Genomic DNA, 25,296 nt, shown 5'->3' on the forward strand with positions numbered 1-25,296 from the left:
TATACAAGACCCTGAAAATAAAGCTTATATAAACCCCTTCTTCATTCATCTCATGCATCCACCTAGTCCTGCTTTCACAAAGTCCCAATTCATCTTCTTCCTCTCAAAAACCAAACAACAGGAATGAGCTCTTTCAGTGAGAAACCCAAGCCACAAGATGAGAGAGAAACGACTTCTATGTTTAAAATTTTCAGATATGCTGATGGGAAAGATCTGCTCCTCATGTTGCTGGGCACAATTGGTGCAATTGGAGATGGAATGTCTACAAATTTCTTGTTGGTATTTGCAAGCAATATCATGAACAGTTTGGGCAGCAGCACTACCAAAGAAGGTCATGACAATTTCATGTCTGAGGTGCAAAAGGTTAAACTCACATCCATAACTGTTCATTCTCCTTTTTCTTGTGAACCTGCAATTTGCCAAATGGTATCGGATAGGCTACTAAGGCTTCGTCACAAAGATGTTCCTATAGCACCCACTGCCAAGTCAGTAGTTGAATAAGCCGAATCACTGCACCATATGTGGCCGATCTGATACAGATCGAGTTCCGAGAATGTCAACCATAATTTGGCACGCATAGACTTGGTCAACTCCATTTCAGCAACCTATGTCAATCTTAAGTCCCCCTCTTGTCTATGTACCTTGGTAATTGGGAGTAGGACCCCAATTTCAAGTTTGGCAAGAGATGAGTTGGGACTTGGGCACAACTGATTCAACTGTCATTTTTAAATTTGTTCAGTTCACATTATAGGGTACATATTTGTATAGTAGAAAATAAGGTACTATCAAATTGCAAATCATGGTTGCATCAACCCAATTTGACCCCACAGATATATTCAGCATGGCTCATTCGCTAGAAATCACATGGACCGTGTTTTTCTGACATAAGAACATAAAATTTTCAACTGTAAAAATTTAGGTACACTGTAAACCGTTGATTTTTGAAACTATTGAAAAACCTGCATAAACTCTAAAATCTCATGATTCAAGCCCTGTTTTAAAATAACCACACTATGTTGAACATATTTCTAGAATCAAGTTCCCAAGAAAAGTTGAAAATAAGGAAAGATCGTGCACTCTAGTAGACAGTATGTACAATCGACTGTATAAAATATTTCCTGATGAAAAACATGACGTTTAATTTGAATTGTAAAACTTTGGTGCACTGTACTCTTTAAAGCGCTTGAAAAAACCTAGATACACCTTAAAATCTCATGATTTGAAACCTATTTTAAACTAAACAGAACATGTATTGTAAGATCAAATCTCCAACTTTACAAAAAAGAAAAAGAAAATGATCAGGCAGTATGTACATTTTTTTTTAACAATCGACAGCACAAAATATTAAACTCAATCATATGCCTAAAATGTCTTTTTGACTGCTTGAATACTTATATATATATTTTCTTTTGACATGACAGTGCAGTTTGTATTTTGTGTACTTGGGGTTGGCGGTATGGGTGATGGCTTTCATGGGTACACTCAATTACTATATTCTTTTCTTGAATTTAATCATAATTTTTTGTTAAGATTGGCTTAAGAGTTGAACAAACATAAAAAAAAATGCAGAAGGTTATTGTTGGAGCAGAACAAGTGAGAGGCAGGTGATGAGAATTCGTTACAAGTATTTAGAAGCTGTTCTTAGGCAAGAAGTTGGCTTCTTCGATTCTCAAGAAGCAAGCGTTTCAGAAATTATCGATAGCATATCAACGGATGCTTCACTCATACAAGAAGTTCTAAGTGAGAAGGTACTAATCTTAGTTATCATTCCTAACATGCTCATCATCATTACACTGAATCACCATACACTCAGTTGTATCGTTGCTGTATTATATAACTGCTGCCACCACCACCATCATCATCCTTTGCCACCTTAGGTACTGTTGCACTGTCATTGTCAACATTAGTGACATTGTCTGTGATAGTTGGCCATGATACCCTTTATTGAGAGTGACTTGTTGCACATCATCAACTTCTATAGCCTTTTTTTTTTATGACCGTAAAACCGTCACCAAGAACCGGGTCACTTAATGGGCCTGCCTCCTTATGAGGTAAAACTTCAGTTGAGGACATGACCACCCAGCCTTACATGCCCCAACCATCATCTTCTATAGTTCAAAGCTATTTAACATGGATACGGCTGCAAATACAGAGATTTATATAGTATATAAAGTGGCATAGAATGAAAATCAACTAAGATAATGGAAACTATAAACCAGCAATTTAAACAAAAATGAGAGAAAGATGAGACAGATATACGTGGTTCGGTTCTCTTGAACCTATGTCCATGGCAAAGACTCAGTCATGACTTTTTATTAAAAGCCAAAGACCATTATATATACAACAACTCTTACGAAGAGATCAAGCAGAAAATGGCAGCAAAAGAGAAAAGGATAATTTTACGATAGTTGGAAAGATCAAACGAGATGCTCAATCACAAAAAATCTCATGTTCTTGCCTCAGAAGCTTATCTTTACAAATCTTGATTTTATCTCTCTCCTTAGTTGATTTCATTTCCCACTTCTCGTTATTATCCTTATCCTTATTCTGATCTACCAAGCTGTAGATTACTGACCTTAGGATTGCTCACTTGACTAACAGATCTGCTGATCTGGCTGACTTGACCAAAATGTCGAATACTTTCATTCCCCCAAGGCTGCAAAGAACCAATTTTTTTCTTAAATCTTGAAATTAAGCTTTTCCAAGAGTCTTTGTAAAAATGCCATCTAACTACCACCTGTAGTGTTTAAAGATTTTCATGAGTTCGGATCAGGTGCAATCACATGACACAAAATTTATACATTTACACCTGATCGCCCTCCATCCGGCCTTGGGCCCCACAACTGACAGGCCCTGTCCTCAACATGGAAGTCCTTAATGCACAAATATTTGTGCAATCATATTGCACCTGATCTTTTCATTATTTTCATAGGCAACCATTTCCAGACAGAAATCAATTTGAATGTGATTTGTCCTAGGATTATTATCATACGAAGGGCACTGATGTTATCGCAATGATAGCTCTACTCATCTAGTACGGGCAGTTCGTGAACCGAGATCGAATCAGGCGATGTGCGGAGTACAAATTTCTTGCATTTTGAGATCACCACCGTCCATGGCCTTCATCTTTGTATAATGATGACATCAGCACTTCTTAGTGGGCCCCACTGCTTGTACAATGAATGCTGGTGTTTCAAAACAAAAAAAAATTACGCTTTGACGTCACTTGACATCTCATGAATGTCACTAAGTTGAAAAGATATCATAAGTTTGAAACTCAGGTGAGACTTCTTTGCCATAACTTAACGTTGAAGCCCGTTGTACTCTCAGGTGGACAAGGAGGAAGTGTTTTTATGCCATTGAACTGGGTTAACCAGGCTGTTTTTTTGTCAAATAATTTAAAAGAAAAAGATTGAGCAGTGATTGGACTGCAAATAACGCATGAATGTATTCAGAGAGACTTAACACAGAAGATGGAGGTGGGTTTTGGGAAAATCTGTCTTTGCGATCCATGTGGCAACATGAAATTATTGAACCTTTTTCCTTTTTTTGAAAAAAAAGTAATGCACGCAAACAACAATCATGCATCATCGTCTCATTATCAATGACCTTTGGCATCATTATCATCTACTACCACCATATCACCACCACCATCATCATAATCACCAAATTCTTTTTGACAGGTACCATTGTTCATCCTACGGCTGTCTGAGTTTATCTCAGGCCTAGCATTCTCTTGCTACTTCTCATGGCGTCTATCCTTAGTAGCCCTTCCTCTTATCACACTACTAGTGATACCAGGCTTAGTCTATGGAAAGTACCTCCTCTACTTCTCAAGGAAGTCCAGTGCAGAGTATGGCAAAGCAAACACTATAGTGGAACAAGCACTTAGCTCGATCAGGACCATCTATTCGTTCACGTTGGAGAATCGGACGATCGAGAGGTACTCGGCCATATTGAACAAGACAGTGAAGATTGGACTCAGCCAAGGCTTGGCAAAGGGTCTGGCTGTGGGGAGCAATGGGCTGACCTTTGCTATATGGGGTTTCATGGCATGGTATGGGAGCAGGCTGGTCATGTACAAAGGGGAGACCGGGGGCAGGATATATGCATCTGGGATCTCTTTCATTCTTGGTGGATTGTAAGTATTCTACATGCTTTCTCTATTTATGATTAATTGCTGATTATTGCCAAGTGTGCTTGCATACATAGTGACAAATTATTGGCAATAATTTGAAAATATTTCGAGAAAATGCAATGTATTCGTCACTGTTTTAACCAGCGAAAATATTCTGATAATTTCAAAATATTTCAGTATTATCATTTATACCAAAATATTGCAACATTTGTTGTTGTACCAACTATTTAATGTGAAAAATGATACTTTTATTTTTCTACAAGTTTTTGAGTTTTTATTTCATCATACGATTCTTCCATTCTTTAATTGATTTACTTTTGTCAATAAAAACACAAAAAATGAAATTTTTCAAAATTTCATGTCCTTTTTTCGAAAAAGAAAATAAACAATTGGCTTAGTCTGACCCAATGACTTAAAGTTGTAGGATGGATGGATTTGGATCGGATATAGGCATACTGAATCTGACGCAATTGGATGCAGCTTAATTTGATTTTTGTGTCAAATTTGTTTACTGGTGGTGAAAACATTTAACGAGCCCGGATTGGTCTAGCTATTTCCCTTTTTTTCGATATACTTGGTGTGTAAACAGGCTTGGATGCTAGTTATATTAGGATTCAAATAAGAAAAAAAAAGTCCAATTTAACTGATTTCCAGAAATCCTTACCATATCTGATTAAGTTGACTTGAATTGGTTGGATAAACTCATATATACTAATGTCATCCCTATGATGAGTTGTACTGTTCTGCTATTGGTTCCAATACAATGTTGTTAACATCGAATTAAATCAGCGAACTCCAATCAAATCACTCAATAATCGTTTCAATGCAGGGGCCAATTCAGCTGTATCAGGCTGAATCAGCATACACGGGGGCTGATTTGACCTTTGGATTTTTTCCATTTGTATAAGTCTTGTTTTTCAAGAACATTTTTCATAAGTAAATAATTTGCTTATCCGCCCAGCACAGTCCCTGGGGGTGAGGGTCCTAGCCTCAGAGTTTTACTTCACCGGCATGACGACCGTAGGTATGACAGGTTGAGCCAGCGACCAGGTCTTCGTGTCGGGTGCAGTTTCTTCGGGTTGTAAATCGAAACAAATAATTAGCTTATTAAAAAAAAAAGTAAGTGATTTGATTCGGGCTTTCTTTTTTTTGGAAAACTAATTTGATTCAGAAACTGATTCGTGCAATATTGGTCCAATAAGCTTATGGAGTTGGATCAGGAAGGATCTGGGATCACCGTAAGACAAACTGGTTCCAGTATTCACAGGTTTAATTAACCGGATCCCACCCAACAACCAATCTGCTTTGGATACATTTGCACCAGCATGGAGGACAACTGGCACTGCCAAAGCTCCAAATACCACCCCATTACATTGCTAAAATTGGCATTTGCCTATACAATTTTGAGGGGCTGGAGTTTGATTAGGTCCACTCAACCTTAGTCTAGACCAAGTATGTTGGCATAGTCTCTATGGTAGCTAGGGGTTAGCCAGGTTGGATATCCTTCTATCATGATTAGGGTTGTGTTTGGCATCACGTGAAAGATAACCAAGTTCATGAATTCCAGTGTTTCTACTCATGCTGAATTCCCAATAATTGCACCACGAAATTGGTCATGTTTCACTTAATAAGACTGAAATGTTCACTTTACAAGTAAAATTGGTCATGTTTCAGCTCATGGTAAAAATTGTCCTTATAAGTGAATTCTAGTTAGCTTGGTGCCTGGTGTTTAATCGAGTGGTTGAATCATTAGGAGCTCAGAAACTAGTAACAGTTGCAGATATTCATGCATGAGTACGTCCTGCTTAAAGCAAGTCCCATCCCTCCAAGATAATAGATGCAGGCTGAGTTGTTACAGTCAATTTCTCAGTTCACATTTGGTTTATACATTGATTAGCATTTGGAACTATTTTCAAATCTGCATGACTGCTATGAATGTGCCCAAGTCAGTTGTAAGGCAAGCAGGCTCATGTTCAAAATCCAAATTCATCTGAAAATATGGGTTGCATGTACTGACCAATTGTGTCATATCAATAGGGATATGATGTGCATGGTAAGATAGACTAAAGGCTAAATTGAAACATCAAAAATTGATTGTATATCAAACAATTTGACATTGCAGAGCTTTGGGGCTTGCCCTTCCAGATATCAAATACTTCACAGAGGCTTCTGTTGCTGCAACAAGGATCTCCCAAAGAATTAACAGGATCCCACAAATTGATGGAGATGATACTACTGGCACTGCACCAGAGACTATACAAGGCAAAGTGGAATTCTGTGGTGTCAGCTTCAGTTACCCCACTAGGCCAGAATCTGCCATTCTCAAAGATTTAAACCTCACAGTGCCTGCGGGAAGCACATTGGCCCTTGTTGGCACAAGCGGATGTGGCAAGTCCACTGTGATTGCTTTGTTGCAGAGGTTTTACGACGTGAGCCACGGAGAAGTGAGAATCGATGACATTAACATAAAGAGGCTGCAGTTGAAATGGATGAGGTCCAAGATGGGCCTAGTTAGCCAAGAACATGCACTCTTTGGAACCTCCATTAAGGAGAACATAATGTTTGGCAAGCCTGATGCAACCATTGATGAAGTCTATGCTGCTGCCATGGCTGCAAACGCTCATAATTTTATTGTACAGCTTCCACATGGCTATGAAACTAAGGTCAGAGCAAAACTTCTCTTTTTTCCTTTCCTACTTGGAACTGCAATGCAAATGCCATCAATTAGTATTGAGGATATATTATGATGTCTTTTGATCATAGTTACTGAAAGCGCTTAGAACCAGTAAGAGTTGCGCTTCTTAGGAGGCACAAAACAGAAGCAGTTGGAAATTGAGATTCCTTTGAGTGGGAATTCTGAGAAATATGAGAATTGTTATTTGCATGTCATAAGAATCCCGATTTTCATGATACAGGAATCACGATTCTTTTACATGAAATCCTGATTATTTTAGGAATCTGTCAAGAACCCTCATTCTTAAATATGAAAATCACGATACTGATGCCATAAAAATTCTGATCCCCATGACATGAGAATTCTGTTTCTCTTACATAGGAATTTCGATCCCTTTGATGTAAACATCCTGATTCTATCAGGAATCATGATTTCACATATGGCTTCCTAGATGACTCAATATACTACTAGTTGCTTCCTTCTTGAATCCTAACAAAGTCTAAAATAAGAGCTTCCCGATTCCGATCCCTATACTGCTTTCCGATTTCAATTCCCCCTCTGGCAACGATGATTTTGAGATAAAAGAGCCAGAACATATATGTAGAGTTGGAATATTGACGAGGCATCCAATACAAAGTGTTGTTATAGGGAGACGACCAACAGAATTTAACGAGTTATGCTGTCATTAACTTGCTACCATGTGAAACCAGTGGTGGCTTGGTAATTAAGCATTAGCAAAAAAAAGAGTAGATTCTGGTTAATATACTATCAGGCAATCCCCTTAAACTGTGGCAGCAGATCATTTTTGAGGTTTATTTCCTTATATATATTGCTGTCATGGAATCTTTTTCCTTAAGTAAACGAGGAAACTATTTCCTACAAACAATAGCTAACCCTCTACTATGTGTATATACTTGGTGCAGATAGGAGAGCGTGGTTCTCATCTTTCTGGAGGCCAAAAACAAAGAATTTCCCTTTCCAGAGCTATCTTAAAAAATCCACTAATTCTTCTACTTGATGAAGCAACCAGTGCACTTGACTCGGAGTCAGAAAAAATGGTTCAGTCTGCTCTGAATCAGGCTTCCATGGGGAGGACCACCATTGTGGTCTCCCACAAACTTTCCACCATCAAATATTCAGACCAAATTGCTGTCATTGATGGTGGCTGCGTTGTCGAGATTGGCTCACACAATGAACTCATGCAACGACCAAACGGCATGTATGCACGCCTAGCAAAGCTACAGAGGCAATTGAGTACCAATGACCAAGAACAGGATTTCTCTATTTCCTCAGTCACTAGAACTAGTGCTGGAAGGGCTAGTTTAAATAAGTTTAGTCCATGTTCTATGATCTCCATAGTCTCTGATGATAATCAGAGTTCAGTTAAGCATAATTCTCCTCCATCTTTCACTCGGCTTCTTAAATTTAGCTCCTCAGAGTGGAAGCAAGGCTCAGTTGGTAGCCTGTCAGCAATCATATCAGGTGCGGTACAACCAGTTTTTGCGCTCACCATTGGTGCGATGATCACTGCCTTCTTTGTCCAAAGCCATCAAGAGATGAAGTCCTTAATTCGCAACTATTCATTGATGTTCGTTGCCCTCTCTGTGATTTCCATGGTTGTGAGTACAACACAGCACTACTTTTTCTCTGAGGTGGGAGAGAAACTGACTCGACGAGTACGAGTGAGCATGCTAGAGAAGATCCTTAAGTTCGAAATTGGTTGGTTCGATGAAGAACAGAATTCGAGTGCTGCGGTGTGCTCGGCATTGAACAATGAAGCCTCTATAGTGAAGTCTTTGGTTGCAGACAGAGTTTCTTTGTTGGTGCACACAGTGGCTGCAGTCATTATAGCTTTGGTGATGGGCTTTGTTGTAGCTTGGAAACTTGCTCTTGTAATAATTGCAGCTCAGCCCTTAACAATCCTGTGTTTCTACACTAGAAAGGTATGATTTTCCTACCTACTCTCTGTTTTTCATGCAGTATTTATCATAGGATGCGGATAAGGTCCAATCAGGAGTTGAGTTGTAGTTTTTTCTTCATCAAATCTCTCTCTCTCTCTCTGTTTCTGGGAGGAGTTATTTCATGACTCAGTTGTAACTTGTAAGTTTAAAAATTAAGCCCAGAATACTGCTTGCCGCAACAAGTAAAGATTTTGCAGGACTTCTGCAAAAAATATCCATCTTCTATTGATTCCTTTTTTTCGTAAAGATGGGAGCATGACAAATAAAGGCTTGATTTTTAACTTTTTTTGTGGTGCCACCCATTCATAATTTTCTCTATGCATGATGGTGATGATCCAGCAATAATGATAAGATGCAATGTTATCAAAACCGAATCGTATCGTCCCTGAATCAGACACTTTTCAATTCAATGCAGGGGCTGATTCAGGCGCGGTTCACAGGAATCGGGTCGATTCATCCTGAATTCGTTCCAAATTGGCCTCTCTATATAATTTTTTTAAATTCTTTCTAAAATTGTTTTTAATAGACTGATTCAAACCATTCGATTCAATTTGATTGAGACCGATTCAGGCCTGTGTTTGGAAAATTGATTTGATTCAAAGACCGATCTTGACATCATTGATAAGATGACCAACAGCTTTTGCTATAGAATATGGCTACATTTATAAATAGAAAATAGCAAGATCAATGAATAGTTTTCGGACACCAACAAACGGCTATTTCAGCTAAACAGATGCCTGCATTTCATTTAAAATACAACTCATTTCTGCACCTGGTTATTGTTGGTCATTATCACTAACTAACAACACAGCCCCTGGTTAAACACAGAGTTTGGCTAGATTCACAAGAGTGAATCAACTGGGTCTTGAAACACTAGGCTTGGGTTTACTATCCTTGCCAAGTTATGCATGAACTTGTCCTAAAAAGAGCCAGTCAACAATGACTTTCTTGACCCAACTGAGTCAACCAAGACTAAGACAGACGTGGATTTGACTTAGCTCAATGTTGCTCTGGTCCAGATTTTTTTCCTAGGTGAGTTCTTGAACTGACTATTTTGATTAACTGACAGGTTATGCTCTCCAAATTGTCATCAGACTCCATCAAGTCACAGAACGAGAGTACTCAAATTGCTGCTGAGGCTATTTACAATCATAAAATCATCACATCATACTCTTCCATTGATAAGGTCATCCAACTCTATTCTCAGTCCCAATCTTTACCCAAGAGAGCAGCTAGAAGAAAGTCATGGATGGCTGGGATCGCTCTTGGCACTGCACAGTCCCTCAATTTTATGACATGGGCTCTCGATTTTTGGTTTGGTGGAAAGCTTGTCAAGTCTGGTGAGATCACCGCAGGTGATGTGTTCAAGACATTCTTCATCCTTGTCCGGACCGGGAAGGTGATCGCAGAAGCTGGGAGCATGACATCAGACTTGGCAAAAGGATCAGTTGCAGTTGCATCAGTATTCCGGATACTGGATCGCCAAACCCAGATCCCATCAGCTAGAGAGAACGGAATGAAGTTGCCCGATATCCGAGGTGCGATAGAAATGAAGGATGTAGAGTTCGCATATCCAATTCGACCACAAAACCCGGTTTTGGTCGGCTTCAATTTGAGGGTCAAGCGTGGCAAGAGTGTGGGTCTGGTCGGTAAGAGCGGGTCAGGGAAGTCAACTGTATTGGGTCTGGTTCAGCGGTATTATGATGTCAAGAGGGGGTCTGTGAGGGTAGATGGAGTTGACATTCGTGAACTAGACTTGGCTTGGTTTAGAAGGTTCACCAGCATGGTCTCCCAAGAGCCAGTTCTCTACTCTGGCAGTATACGTGATAATATCTTGATTGGCAAACCAGATGCCAATGAAACTGAGACTGTCGATGCTGCTATAGCTGCTAACGCCCACAGCTTTATTTGGTAAAATTCTTTTTCCTCTCATCTTCTTCATTGAAATAATAATGACGTCATGCATAGCCCAACATGACCAAGTTTATGAATTAATTCCAACAATTTTACTGCCATATTCATGAACTATTTATGGACCCCATTTTTGGATAGGCCATTGTTTCTAAAGCCATTAGAAAGTTTAAATCTTTTCTTTTTTTCTTTTTGCTACGCCAACGGAATTTAAAACCCCCATCACCAACTGCACATTGTCAGGCCTCCAGTTGGTAAAATTCTTGAGGTCTCCCTGCTCACCAAAGAGTAAACTCAGCTTTGACCTTGTAGCAAAGGACACCTCCAATAGGTTTTGAACCGTGGTCGTCCCTAGTCAGATGACAAACCATGGTTGTCGTCTCGTGTCAGATGACAAACTTGTAAGCTAGTATAAAGTTTAAATTTCATCACCTCAATATGTCTAACTATACGAGCCAAGTCGATGCCAAACATACCCTTTCATATAATAGCATAGTAGAAAGTATTGGAGTTTGTGAATTTCCTCTAGTTTCACATGTCTATCTAGTAGATCCATTAAAAAAAAAAACATAGTTAAAAACTATTTCTTTCCTTTGCTTAATCTCGAACTTTTTCTTTCATCTGGTGAAATAATCTTTTCTTTTTCATTAAATAAACTATATATCTACGGTTTGATCTACGAAAAATGCAATAAAATATTAAAAAACTAGAAGTCTGCTGGTTGGTATAGCGCTAATAATACCATAGATATGTGTTTGTGAGCGTTTCTGTCTGTAGTAGTGGAGATGATCTTAATATGTGGTTATGGCGAGTGGGATATCATCATATTAATCATAATGTGGTATATGCAGTGCTCTAAAAGATGGCTATGAAACAGAATGTGGAGAAAGGGGTGTGCAGTTATCAGGAGGCCAGAGACAGAGGATTGCCATTGCGCGAGCCATAATAAGGAACCCTGCAATTCTACTTCTTGACGAGGCGACGAGTGCATTGGACGTGCAGTCGGAACAAGTGGTGCAGGAAGCACTTGATCGCATAATGAAGGGAAGGACAAGCATCATCGTCGCACACAGATTAAACACTATAAAGAATGTTGATTCAATTGCTGTTGTAGCTGATGGGAAGGTGATTGAGCATGGAAGTCATGCTGAGCTTAAGAGTAAGAAAGGTGTGTTTTTTGAACTAGCTAGGCTTCAACCATAGTCATTTCCAAAGACATGGTGAGAGATCAATATGCTAAACTAGCAATTGAGTTTGAGAATTTCCTGATCAAGATTGTACATGTTTTGAGCTACCTCATATATGCTAAACTAGCAAAAGGCGAGATGAATAAGAAATTTCAAGCTTCATAGCTTCATATTGTCTTGTGGTTCTCATCTTCCTCCTTCAAGAGCATGTTTGGATTGGCAGAGCAAAACATGTTTGTGATTAGGGGACTTGTCATCCTTGTAGTCCTTTGTGTTATGGGAACTCTAATATCCTTTTAGGGCGTGTTTCCATTCAAGGAAATTAGTGGAATGGGAATCCAATCCACAGTGTACGTTTGGAACTTTGGATTTCAGTGGAATTGAAATAAAATGCCACTAAATTCCTTTTTTGGCGCTGGAAAGTGGCCGATTAGAACACAAGTCTTTTACTAAATTCCTCGAATGCAAGCATATGTTTAGGGTCTGTTTGGGAGCCTCACACTGAGATGAAAACAATGTTGTGCGTGTTGCTAAAATATGATTTGCCAGAATGTGGCGTTAATAAAATATGGTGTTGCCAAGATGTGGTGTTGGGACTTGGGAGTAGCCAAAAAACATCCTCTTGTGTGTATGGTGTTAAAATGTGTTGGATTTTTGGCTAAAAACTACTTAAGTATTCCTTCTATCTTTTCAATTTTCTTAAGTATGTGAGAGTAGGGTTTCCTACAAAAGTTTGGTCCTATATTGAAAGTTGTAAGGGTGGTGCCTTAGAGGGCATGGCCTTCAAGGGCATTAGATTTTGGGCTTGAACAAACTTTGGATCTTGGATTACAAACAATTCATACTTATATTTATATCTATATTTATATTTATATTTATATTTATATTTATATTTATATTTATATTTATATTTATATTTATATTTATATTTATATTTATATTTGGGTTTGAGACTCTAGGATTTAACCTTTTTAGCACTTGGATGGTTTTGATCCCAAGTCCATATATAGAGGGCATGACCCTCATGGGCATTAGATTTTGAGCTTAAACAAACCTTAGATCTTGGATTACAAACAATATATATTTGGGTTTGGGTTTTAGTTTACGGTTTCATACTTGGACCCGATCCGACAATTTTGATCCCAAGTCCATGTATAGAAGCCATGATCCTCAAGGGCATTCGATTTTGGGCTTGAACAAACCTTGGATCTTAGATTACAAATAATATACATTTATATTTAGATTTGGGTTTGGGTTTTGAACTCAGACCCGAACCCAACCCAGCACGGTTCAGTTCAGTTTGTTCCAATCTGACTATGATTTGACCTTTTTGGCACTTGAACAGTTTTGATCCCAAGTCCATATATAGAGGGCATGGTCCCCCAAGAGCATTAGATTTTGGGCTTAAACAATCCTTGGATCTTGGATTACAAACAATATATATTTATATTTATATTTGGATTTGAATTTTGATTTGTGGTTTGCAATTTTGAACTTGGATCCGGACTCGACCTAGCTCAGCTTGGCTGAGTTCAGTTCAGTTTGGTCCGATTTGCTTTGGTCTGGCTAGGATTTGACCTTTTTGGCACTTGAATGGTTTTGATCCTAAGTTCATATGTATTCGTTGACCAAGCCATAGTACTATGCATTTATGCCATTTGGATCTGTTCGGATACTATCCAAACTGATTTGCATGACCATTAAGACCCAAAACGTTCCAAGATCTACCGCCATTATCCATAGACCTATTGATCGTTAACTTTGACCAGTCTAAGGATGGTTAAGGGTCTGACAGGATCATTTTGGACTCAACTAGTACCCTTTTTGTCCATGATTTTTGACCTTACATGCGGGATCATTTTACCTTTTATGGTAGACCGTTTGGTCCACTTTATGACCCTTTAATGGAGCCAGGAGGTTAGGGGCCTATATAAACTCAACTCCACCTCCTCATTTCTCATTCTTTAGCCCTCTCCTCTCCTCTCTCTCTCGAGCAAAGTTTTGGTTTGGATCTAGATCCATTTATGATTCAAACCTTGATATAGTTGCAATGTAGAATTAGATCTAGTTTGAGATCAGTTCCAACCCTAAGATCTAGGTCCGATTATAGTTTATATCCCTATCTATGATCCAGATCTTGATGCTTATCAAACCCATATCTAGTTGTTTGGATCCTGACCCAATTACTATTAGAGTCCAAATCCAAACTTAGGATTCATACCCGATTCAAGCCTAGTCAAGAGGTTGTTCAAGGTGGTCTGTGTTGAGGTTGTTGGGCTTACCTAGTATAGGGCGTGGTCCAATAACTCGTGAGAAGGCAAAAGCTCAGTTGTATCTTGAGAGCATAGTTACACGAATACCTATTACATCGAGGACTTTATCCTAAGTGGGGCAACCATCACTTAAAAGACAACATGTTTACGCGTGCCTCTGAGCTCACTGGTTCAATCTCGGTTGCCTGACCCACTAAGGTAAAATTTTCAATAATTTTCAATAATTTTCAAGCGATAGTTATGCAAATGACGACTATAAAGGTTGAAAACCAGAAGCTGCCCAAGTTGTCCTAGTTCGATGGCACCAATTTCAAATAATGGCAACATGAGGTTCTCATCTTCCTCACAATTGCAAATGTAGTGTATGTGCTCATAGAGGACTATCCTGAAGAACGGGGGGATGAAACCATTGCTGAAAATTACAAGAGATGAAAGTGGAAGCAGGATGACTTCGTGTGTCGTGAACACATACTGAATGCACTCTTCGTGTAACGGCTCGATAGTTTTCAACCCAAAAATACTAGGATTTTTTTTCAAAGGTAACACATTGTTGACTTTTTTTTTTTCCTTTCTAATATGTAATAATGCAATGGTCTCACCAACAGATACATTCCAACCGTACCAAGTACTAGACGACCCACTTGAGTGCAACCGTGAGCACGTCTTAGCCTCATAGTACCAGATCCAGTATGGAACCACTGTTAACAAATTCGATTGAACTATTACATAATTTTTTTTATCAATTTAAGCATTTCATCATTGGCGTTGCCTTAACCAAATTAAGCTCTAAAGAGTCAACCCGTGCATGCACCAGCATTTAATAGCTCCTAAGAACAAAGTTTGAAATAAAGGCGTCCAAATGACAAAATCCTTATACCATTACTTATGTGAGTAAACATAGTGAAAAATATTGATTTAAATATTTAAAATCAATTTAATATACTGAATTTTTGGTTAAACCTCCCAAACACATTACATTTAAAACACACTCACTCAACCATCCATAAAAGAGACTAATTGAAATGCTTAACAGTTTATCAACTCAATGAATCATTCATGCATTTGTTCCAAAAATTGATTATTAAATAGTTAAATAAGTATCAAATTTAAAATTTGATGAATAGCCCCTAGGGTCTCGAAATCAGCAATCACTCACAGCCCCCTTACAATATCCTACATTTGCTTCACAGATCACATGTTACTTGAGAAATATTTTATTTTAAAAGCATGAGACTTTGAAGAGTCTTAGTAAGATTCACACAATTAACACAAGTATACAACACATTAAGCTTGCATAACATGTATCCATCATAGTATACAACATTCAACATTTAATATGCACATAAATAATTAAACAATAAAGTTCATGCATTCATGATTCTAAAAAATGTACACAAGCATGATATAACAACTTCACGCATGCACAACTGCAATCTAATTGAAATCAAGATATTTTGTAAAACCTGTAAAATTTTGATAATTATTGAAATAAATAAAAGTGATTTTTCTTCAAAATGGATTAGATATTAAATTAAATGAATTTTATCCAAATGAATCTTGGATCCTAATAAGGTCATATGAATATAGTATTTGGATTTGGATATGACAAGTGGATCTAGATCTCAGATGGATCCAAAATCCAGCTGAGGATTTAATTGAATTTTTAGAAGATCAAAATATTATGTGATCCAACTAAGATTTGAGATTCATTAGAAAACCAAAATGCATACAAATCAATTTAAATAGATATAGATTACAATAAAAAGAGAAGTTAGTGTAGTGGATGGGTGTGATCGTTGCAATTTTTTTTCTTTTTCTTTTCCTTCTTTTGAGGGGAAAAAAGGAGAGAAACTTTTTGCAAGGTCTCACTTGACCTTTTGAAAAAGATGTTTTAAAATTACTCGCCTCTGTTTTGAAATTTTGTGGGAAAATGGAGAGACGGGATTTGCTCGTCGGTACGAGGTTCAACCGTTCCTAGCGCCTTTACCAGGGGTAATTGAACCAATGATCGAATTCATGCCTTTTGCTTTGCCTAAATTTGTCTAAGGGATTATTTTAAAAAATCTTAGGTGTACATTGAATCATGCTTGTGCTGTGATGTATGATTTTGGAAATATTTCAAAATTTTGGATTTTTTAAGTGATTTTAAAATAGTTTTGAGAAATGTCTTAGTGATCCAGAAATTGAACTTGATTTGAAAATTTGAATTTTTTAAATATAAACTTTGAATTTTGTAATTGGAATGGATTTTGAGATCAGAAAATGAATTTAGGAATTTAAGGGAAATAAATTGAAATTGCAACTGGAATAGAATTTTGAGATTTAAGGGTTTGGAAATTTGCAATCTGAATTGAAAATAAAAATTTGAAATTGAAGATGAAATTGAAAAAGAGTGATAATTGAAAATCAAAAAGACTGAATTTGGAATTTTGAATTTGATAAATGAAGTTTGTTTATGAAAATATAAATTTGAAAATTAATCAGGATTTGAAATTGAGACTTCAAAGTAGTTCTGAAATTTGATTTGATGTTCGAAATGAAAATTGAATTTAGAATTTGAATTGGGAATTTTGAAATGAATTTCAGAATTTGGTCTAGAATTTAAATGGAAAATTCAGAACTTTTAAAATTGAACCTGAAATGAAAATAGAATTTGAAGTTGGGAATCTTTGAAAAATTTTGAACTTAATAATTGAAATGGAATTCCAAGTTAAAAGTAAGAAATTTAAAAATGGGAAGTTTTAAAAAATCAAATTTGGAAATTTGGAACAGGTTTTAAAACCGAATGAAATTGAAAATAAAAAAGAAGAAAATGAAGAAAAATTTGAATTTATAAATGGAAATCGGAAAATGGCTTTTGAATTTAGAAATGAAATTTGTTTTTGTTTTTGAAAACTTATTTGAAAGTCACTTGGAATTTTTGAAAATAATTTTGAAATAACTTAAAAAAGATGGAAAATAATGATGTAATTCTAAAAAAAAAATATTTGAATTTGAAATTTAAAAGCAAATCTCATTCTTTAATAGAATTAAAGTAAGATTAAATTTTAATTCATTCATGACTATGGTCACAAACATATTCTAATTTAATCTTTATTTGAATTCTAATAAAGAATAAAATAATTTTTTGTGCCTTTATAGGATTTAAAACAAAATTAATTTTTAATATTTTCATGACTATGGCAAAAAATATATCTCAAATTAATTTATATTTTAAATTCTGATAGAGAAAGAGAAGGATATCCATTTTTTAGAAAATATGATATTTTTCAATAAGGACCTAAAGTGTAGATCAACTTTTATTCCATAAAAGATAAAAATCCTAAGTATTGTTTGCATTCTGACTATGGCCATAAATACGAATCATTTACTTAGGGCTATTTACCTCTTATTAGAATGATGAATGTGACATTCGTGTTATACCATAGTGCTCTTTAAAGAATAAAATGAAAATGTCACAAGTAATTACGAGAATTTAAAGTGCAACTATATGCTCATACATTCTAATCTAAACAGAAGGATATAACTTCTTATTAATATAAGTTTATTACAATCTTAAATTGAAATTAAATGTTGAAATTTTTTAATCTAGGAAAATAAATTAGGATCTTCCATGCTTCCCTGCAAATATGAGATAGCACAAGGCAAAAGAAATGCAAAATATAGAAAGAAATTGAAAATGCTATGTTAAAACTAACATACATATGGTTATGCCTATACTATAATGGAAATGCATATGCATATGTGAAGATGCAATGCCTATACATGACTGAGATGTATATGCATTTGCCTAAGTGTAGTGCCTATGCTTATAAAGAAATGCATATGCATTTGCCTAAGTGCAATACCTATGCTAATGAAGAAATGCATATGCATTTGCCTAAGTGCAATGCTTATGCTAATGAAGAAATGCATATGCATTTTCTTAAGTGCAATGCCTATGCTTATGAAGAAATGCATACGAGAGTATATATGCTAAAATGAAGATGAAGATACAAAATGCACTGTATAAGATGAAATGCATATGATGATGCATTTGCTACGATGCATGTGAATGCGTATATACCATGCTATAGTTTGATGTATGTAATGATACACAGATGTTAGTGAAACAAACTGATGCATAGGTGGGTACGAGTATATATTTGGATGCAAACAGTCTGCAATTGATATTCAGATGAATCTAAAGTAATTACAGATACAAAATTAGAAAATGATAATGCTGATGGCGATGCAAAGGGAATCAGATGCACTGTGGGATGGACAGATCACAGTAGAAATCATAATGCTATTGATCAGATTCATTGCAGCAGATGTAGATAATACAATGCTGGGTAAAAAAAAATATAACAACCTATGACAACAAACAATCCATCACTGTGACTGATCATACATTGCAATGTGAGTACTAGATTGTGATATACAGAATATATAAAGAGCTGAAATGCATGACTACGATGTGATGAGATGCAATGAAGGCTTTTAAAATATATGCTAGCACAGGACTGAGAATCATATCGACAATTACACAGGCATTCAAACATCAAGATGTGCAAATGCTGTGGAAATGCAGAGTGACATTCATTGTGAAAATGCTGAAATAGAAACTCTGGTGCAAAGATGGGTTGCGGTAAAATGTAAGGAATGTAATGATAATGCAAAGTGCGAAGGTGCAGCTAAACCTATCAGATGCTGATAAAGGTGCAATGGGTGAATTTCATAATAGACCAAGATCCAATTTCAACTAAGCAGAGCATGAGTTTCATAGCCAATCAGAAACCTGATTTTGAATCGGATAAAGCATGTATTTTCAAAGCAAACCAGAAATCTGATTTTAAATTGGATAAGGCATGGATAAATGCAAAGAGATTTGCATAGGCAAATCGATTTCACAAATCGATTCCAGCAAGGCTTCAGTGGGTTGAGTCCACACAACAGATTTCTCAACTTGATTTTACACAGCAAACTAATTTCATAAGTCAAATTGATTTCGCAAATCGATTTCACAGATCAAACTAAGTGCAGCAGGCTCTATTTCCACGGGCAAACTTTCTCTGGGCATGGAACAAAAGATATTTCATCCCAGCCCACCTTAAGACATCTCCATTTTGAGTCAAGCCACCTAGGGGGATCAACATCTCCAGTGCCAACAATGGTACCTGTGAACCTTTGCTCAGGTTCCTCTTTGCCTTCAAATCTCATTTTGAATCCCATCCCAATAGAACAGTTGTTCTTAACAAATTCCATGTATTGTGCAAATGGGACTATAAACTCTGTAGGACTTGTCCTTGGTTTGTAGTACATAGTAAACATGGTCTAGGCCTCTTGGGTCTAGAAATAGGAAGTGGATTTAGAGCAACACATGAATATGGCTCAATGGTGACAGATGCACAACAATGGAGAAGAAAGCAACAAATTAAAAAACGTTAATGGGTATTGTAGACTAGGCTACAATACTGATGCAGTAAAAATGTAGTCATGCCGAGTTGCAGCTAGATGCAGATGGCACTAAATGAGATGAAATAAAAAACATAATGAATCAAAATACGTATATGAAGATGAATAAATGACATAGCAGGTGGCAAATGTGCTGGAGTGTGTAGGTAATGTTGTGCAATTTTCTTGAAAACCATGACATATTATATTCTCTTGAGAATGGTTGCTTGGGAGAAGCATCACATGCAAATTGTTCAGTTACTTCAGGCTGAATTGGCAAAGGCACGGGAACGAAATGGTATCTTCAGTGATGTTGTTACAAAGAAGCTAATGACAAAGGTTCTTCTGAATGTGTACAGAAAAGAAAAGAAACCAATTCAAAGTAAACGAAGATGCAGGCTTGAGTTCTAATTTTGCAGTCCTGACAAGTGGGAATACAGAAAGTTCACCATCTTTTGCTCCAGCCATTGATTTATTACCTAATATTGACCATATTTCTGGAGTTTCAGTCATTCCATCATCTATTCTTGATGTGAACAATTTTCTCTTACCTGAACGTGTTGTTGCCATGCATCCTTTTGTTATACACCAAAATCCACACACTGTGTCATCACCAAACTCTCACATTTCTCAGTCTCACATGGAGAATTACCAACCAGTGCCTTCCATCCAACCCAACCAGTATTGCCAAAACCAAAGGAGCATTCACAATGCAACAGAGGTATGTTTTGCAATAAATGCAAAAACCGATTCCCAATCAACAGTAAATATTGATTTTAATCTTTAAAAGCAAATCCAAAGGGGCATTCACAGGAATTGTAAATAAATGCAAGAAGCAAAATCACAGGGTATGCGTGAGTGAGAAAATGCTGAGAAAATGATAGGAAGGTGCTGAGATTGAAACCTAAATGCGATGTGGAAATGAAACGAAAGATGGGAAGAAGCAGGATTAAAAGAAAGGAATAATGAACCAATTGGCAGCTGAAGTGATGACTTAAAAGAAAATCAGGAAATGCAAGCAATGATCAGGGTATACCGAGTTGATAATGCATTGCAGATGCACAAAAATGAGTAATGACCTGCGCAATGTATGAATGTCGCTCGGTAATGGTAGATGCATAGTTTTCTATGATGATGGATGCCAAACTGAATGTTGTGCATAATTTATAGGTGACGTGAACCAGATGGAGGCTAACAGATGAAATGCAGTAAATGGGAAATGCAATGCACGTAGAGGCTATGGATGAGATAAAATATAGTGACAACACACGATCGATGGAAAATGAAGGGATGATGTGGTAGATACGAAAAATGATGTGCAACACCAAATAAAAATGATGATCAGGTAGAAGGCGGGAGATATAAATCAAAATCAAAATGCAATTGATACAGAAATTAGCATGACCCAGGAAATGTAACATGGCAAAACAGCAGGACAAGGATATTCATGGCAGATCCGAATGTTGCGATGTAAATGAAACTACTGTGCTGGATGTTGGACACGAACCAAATGATGAAGGAATGCCATGCTGTGAAATATAAGCTATGTGGTGGGTGATGTGCAGTGAAGTTAGGATGCCATGAGGCACAGGCGAACAGATAAATAAAAATACATCCCTGAGCATATGTCAGGCCAACTTCATAGTTGAACAAAGCATTCTCACAGTAGATTGGGACTTTACAGTGAAATTGATGTGAATTGGGATTTCACTATAAAATTCAATGCAGAGGATGGAGTATGATATACAGAATGAGTGGATAATGGTGAATGCTATCAGATGCAGAGAATCAAAATACATGAAGCAACAATGAAAGAAATGTAACAAAGAAAAGATCAACATCCTATTGCAAAATGCAAATCGATGCTGCTATAGGCAGATCGATGTTGCATATGGTGCTTCAATGGAGGAAAAATAGAAAGCCGATACTATAAAAAATCAAAAAGAAAGAAGAAGAAAGAGGCAAATTCACAGAAAAATAAAGAGGGAGAGGGGATGATTCTCACAGTGGCTTGGCAGAGCTTGAGAGAATAGAGGTGATTCCTCTGTATGCACTCCTGTTGGACTGATCTCCTTCAGTCGATCGAGAAGAGAAAAACTAGAAGGAAAATGAAGAAAGAGAAGAAGAGAGGAAGAGGAAAAGAAAAGGAAAAGGAAAAGGAAAAGGAAAAAGGGAGAAGAGAGACCAGGAGAGCTCAATGGCCTCCTTGCAATGCTCGATGGCCTCCTTCTTCCTTCGCAGGTTGTTATAAAGGAGGAGGCTGTTATATTTTTTTTAAAAATGGTCCCTCAAAGTTTTAAAGAATTTAAAAAAAAAGGTTTTAATTACAAGGATTTTCAAAAAAGAGGGGTAAAGCTACTCTCTGAAATTTCTTCTTTTATATTTTTGAAAAAAAACCTAAAAATATGAGGGAGGGGATTCAGATAGAGTTTTTAAGAAGTTTTGTAAAATATTTGCTTTGAAATTTGAGGTTTTTACAAAAGAGAGCTTTTAAAATAACAGAGCTAATTTCAAAAAAATTAAATTTTTAAAATAGATATGGATCTGAGATTTTTGAGAAAATATCGAGTTTGGATCTCGAACTGAGAAAAAAATGAGAAGAATGGATCCAAATAGAGATTGGATCTGGATAAAATACCTAAGCCGTACAGAGAATTGATTTTGGTTTTTTTAGATTTTGATTTAAAAATAGGAGAATCGAGCTTCGAATTGGATTTGGATATTTGATCTAGATCCGAGATTAGGTCAAATATAGAAAATGAGATTGGGCTTTGGACCTTCAACCAGAAAGTGAATTTGATAAATAATTAGAAATTGACCCAATCGCTCTTCTGACTGACTCAGAAGGTGGGTCCTAAGGGCAAAGAGAGAAACTTTAAAAAATTTGGGGTGTTCACAATGGGTTTGTAGCATGGCCGATTATTACAGGCGATTTATATAAGATTTTTCACGGATCGCCATGCCCATGATGAAACTCCTAAGAAAGGGAGTGAAGTTCGAGTGGAATGAAAAATATGAGGAGAGTTTTCATCATCTCAAGACGAATCTCACTATGACACCAGTACTGGATTTGCCATCAGGGAACAGTGGTTTTGTTGTGTATACTGATGCATATGGCATCAACTTGGGCTGTGTATTAATGCACAATGGTAAAGTCATCACCTATGCATCACGACAGTTAAAAACCCACAAAAGGAATTATCCTACCCACGATCTGGAGTTGGCGGAAGTGGTATTTTCCTTAAAAGTCTGGAGGCATTACCTGTACGGAGAACAATTTAAAGTATTCATGGATCATAAAAGTTTGAAGTACTTGTTCTCATAGAAAAAGCTAAATATGCAAAAAAGAATATGGCTAGAATTCATAAAGGAGTCACCATTTTCTATCATCCTAGAAAAGCGAATGTGGTAGCCAATGCCCTTAGTTGCAAGGTTGGGGGTACTTTGGTTAGTTTGGTAAATATAGGATGGAATCTGGTAATAGACTTTGTGGAGTGGAAGCCTTTTTCAGACAATCAAGGTGCAGTAAAGGTGACAAGTCTGATGGCTCGACCCGAATTTCAAAAGAGAATAATCGTCAGGCATAAAGAAAACCCTCAGTATGGGAAAATAGAGATGCTTACTCAGTAGGAGAATACCGCATTCTGGCTTAAGGAGAATGAAAGCATATGAATGCAAGAGCAACTATGGGTGCCAAATAACTCAGAATTGAGCGAAGAGTTGTTAGAAGAGGCACATAAGTGCAAGTACACCATCCACCCGGGTATTACTAAGATGTTTAAAGACCTATAATGCGGGTAATAGTGGAATGACATGAAACAAGATGTTGCTAGGTAAGCTAACTTTTGAACAAATTGTATGGTGATTAAGTAGTTAATTACCTTATTTACTCCAATTAATGACATAAAATTTGAAATATGCTTTCAGATATATCGCAAAATGCTTAACTTGCAATCTAATTGAAATCAAGACATTCTGTAAACCTGCAAAATTTTGATAATTATTGAAATAAATAAAAGTAAATTTTCTTCATAATGGATTAGATATTAAATTGAATGAATTTGATCTAAATGGATCTTGAATCCAAATAAGGTCATACGGATCTAGTATTTGGATTTGGATATGGCAAGTGGATCTGAATCTCAAATGGATCCGAAATCCAACTGGGCATTTGATTGAATTTTTAGAATATCCAAAATATTATGTGATCCAACCAAGATCCAAAATTCATTTGAAAAACAGAATGCATACAAATAAATTTATGTAGAAATAAATTACAACAAAAAGAGAAGTTAGTGTAGTGGATGGATTTGTAACCTCCTTGGGAGAAGAGTTGGGTTCAAATCCCACCATACACAATTTATGTATTTTGATGTGCTACGTTTCCTTTTTGACAAACTTAAGCTACTTTTAAAATACATGTTTTCCCTAATAGAGATAAAGTCAAAAAGAAAAAAAGAAAAAGGTAAGTCAAGCATCCAAAATGAAATACACGACTATTGTTTTGTAATTCAAAATTTATGTTTTAAGACATGAAGACATTCCTCATATATCACACTTTTTCCATTATGAATGATTAAGATAGAATTTAAGGAAAAGAGGAAGTTACAAAATTGCACTATGGTAAGATATTAATTCCCTTTTCCATTACATGATTTTTTTTTGTTGGTTCAAGGTGGTTGCCATGTAGGCATGGCTAGAAGGAAAAGGTAAGTATTGAAAGAGAAAGAAATAATTAAGGAGAACACTTGGTATGAGAGGACCAACCTCTCATACTCGTGAATGATGAAAAGAGGGGGCCATTTTAAAAAAGAATTCAATTGAGAAATAACTAAATGAAATAAAAAGTGAAAAAAATCTCTTGAGATTACCAAAACCCATTATACGATTTTTATCCCTTTCTTCTCTCAGCTCTCTCTCTCTCACCTCTCTCAAGCTCCCTCTCTCTCAAACCCTTCTCCTTGCTTCTCAAAACACCTCCCTCCCACATGGCTTCCATTGCTGAGGTTGTAGTTGAAGGACACATTTTTGGAAGAATACCTTGAACCGGGGAGAACCAGCCAGCATATCCGAGGAAGGCACGGTCCCGACGATCTCCTTGTTCGGGTTTCAATCATTCAAAAGGTAGGTACCCGGTATCTTTATGCCTATACAACTTATTGTGTGTTCTCGGACCATTCACTGCATAAATATATGTATTCAATACATATATGTGGTCACTAATAATAATCACGATTGGTTGCGGGTCTGTCCACCCCCCCCCCCCCCCAAAAAAAAAATACAACCTTGCTTCGATCATGTGATTATTCCTATCGAATTGGCTCATAAAGCCTTTTGATTTATTCTGTTTATAAAACCATATTCACGTATATGGCTGTACTGTTTTAATTGTACATAGTTTGGAAAAAAATATACAACTTCATTTGACATTTGATCATGCCTATCTAATCGGTTCATATAGTTTCTTTTTGACTAGTTCTATTTATAAAAATAATTAGATTCATGCATATTGCTGCCCTATATTTATTGCACATAGCTGAGAAAAAAAATACATTCTTGATTCGATCATATGGTTATTCATATCTAATCGGTTTACATAGTTTCTTTTTGACTTGTTCTATTTATAAAAAAAAGCAGATTCACACAGATTATTGTTTTGTTATTATTTTATATGGCTTTGAAAAAAAATTATAGCCTTGATTCGTTTACTTGATTA

The 25,296-nt window shown here is 36.5% G+C and overlaps 1 protein-coding gene across 1 annotated transcript; it reads left to right on the top strand.

The window, feature by feature from the left end:
• The first annotated feature begins 123 nt into the window (after positions 1 to 123).
• LOC149830123 (putative ABC transporter B family member 8) lies at positions 124 to 11,887 on the top strand. Its single transcript, XM_090015384.1, has 8 exons — positions 124 to 363; positions 1,422 to 1,476; positions 1,570 to 1,748; positions 3,684 to 4,141; positions 6,261 to 6,801; positions 7,736 to 8,755; positions 9,843 to 10,684; positions 11,536 to 11,887. The coding sequence occupies exons 1-8, from the start codon at positions 124 to 126 to the stop codon at positions 11,885 to 11,887; spliced, it is 3,687 nt and encodes a 1,228-aa protein (XP_089871510.1).
• The last annotated feature ends 13,409 nt before the right edge of the window (positions 11,888 to 25,296 follow it).

This window comes from Nuphar pumila, chromosome 8 (assembly GCF_984573655.1).
Source record: "Nuphar pumila chromosome 8, dmNupPumi1.hap1.1, whole genome shotgun sequence".
Taxonomy (NCBI): domain Eukaryota; kingdom Viridiplantae; phylum Streptophyta; class Magnoliopsida; order Nymphaeales; family Nymphaeaceae; genus Nuphar; species Nuphar pumila.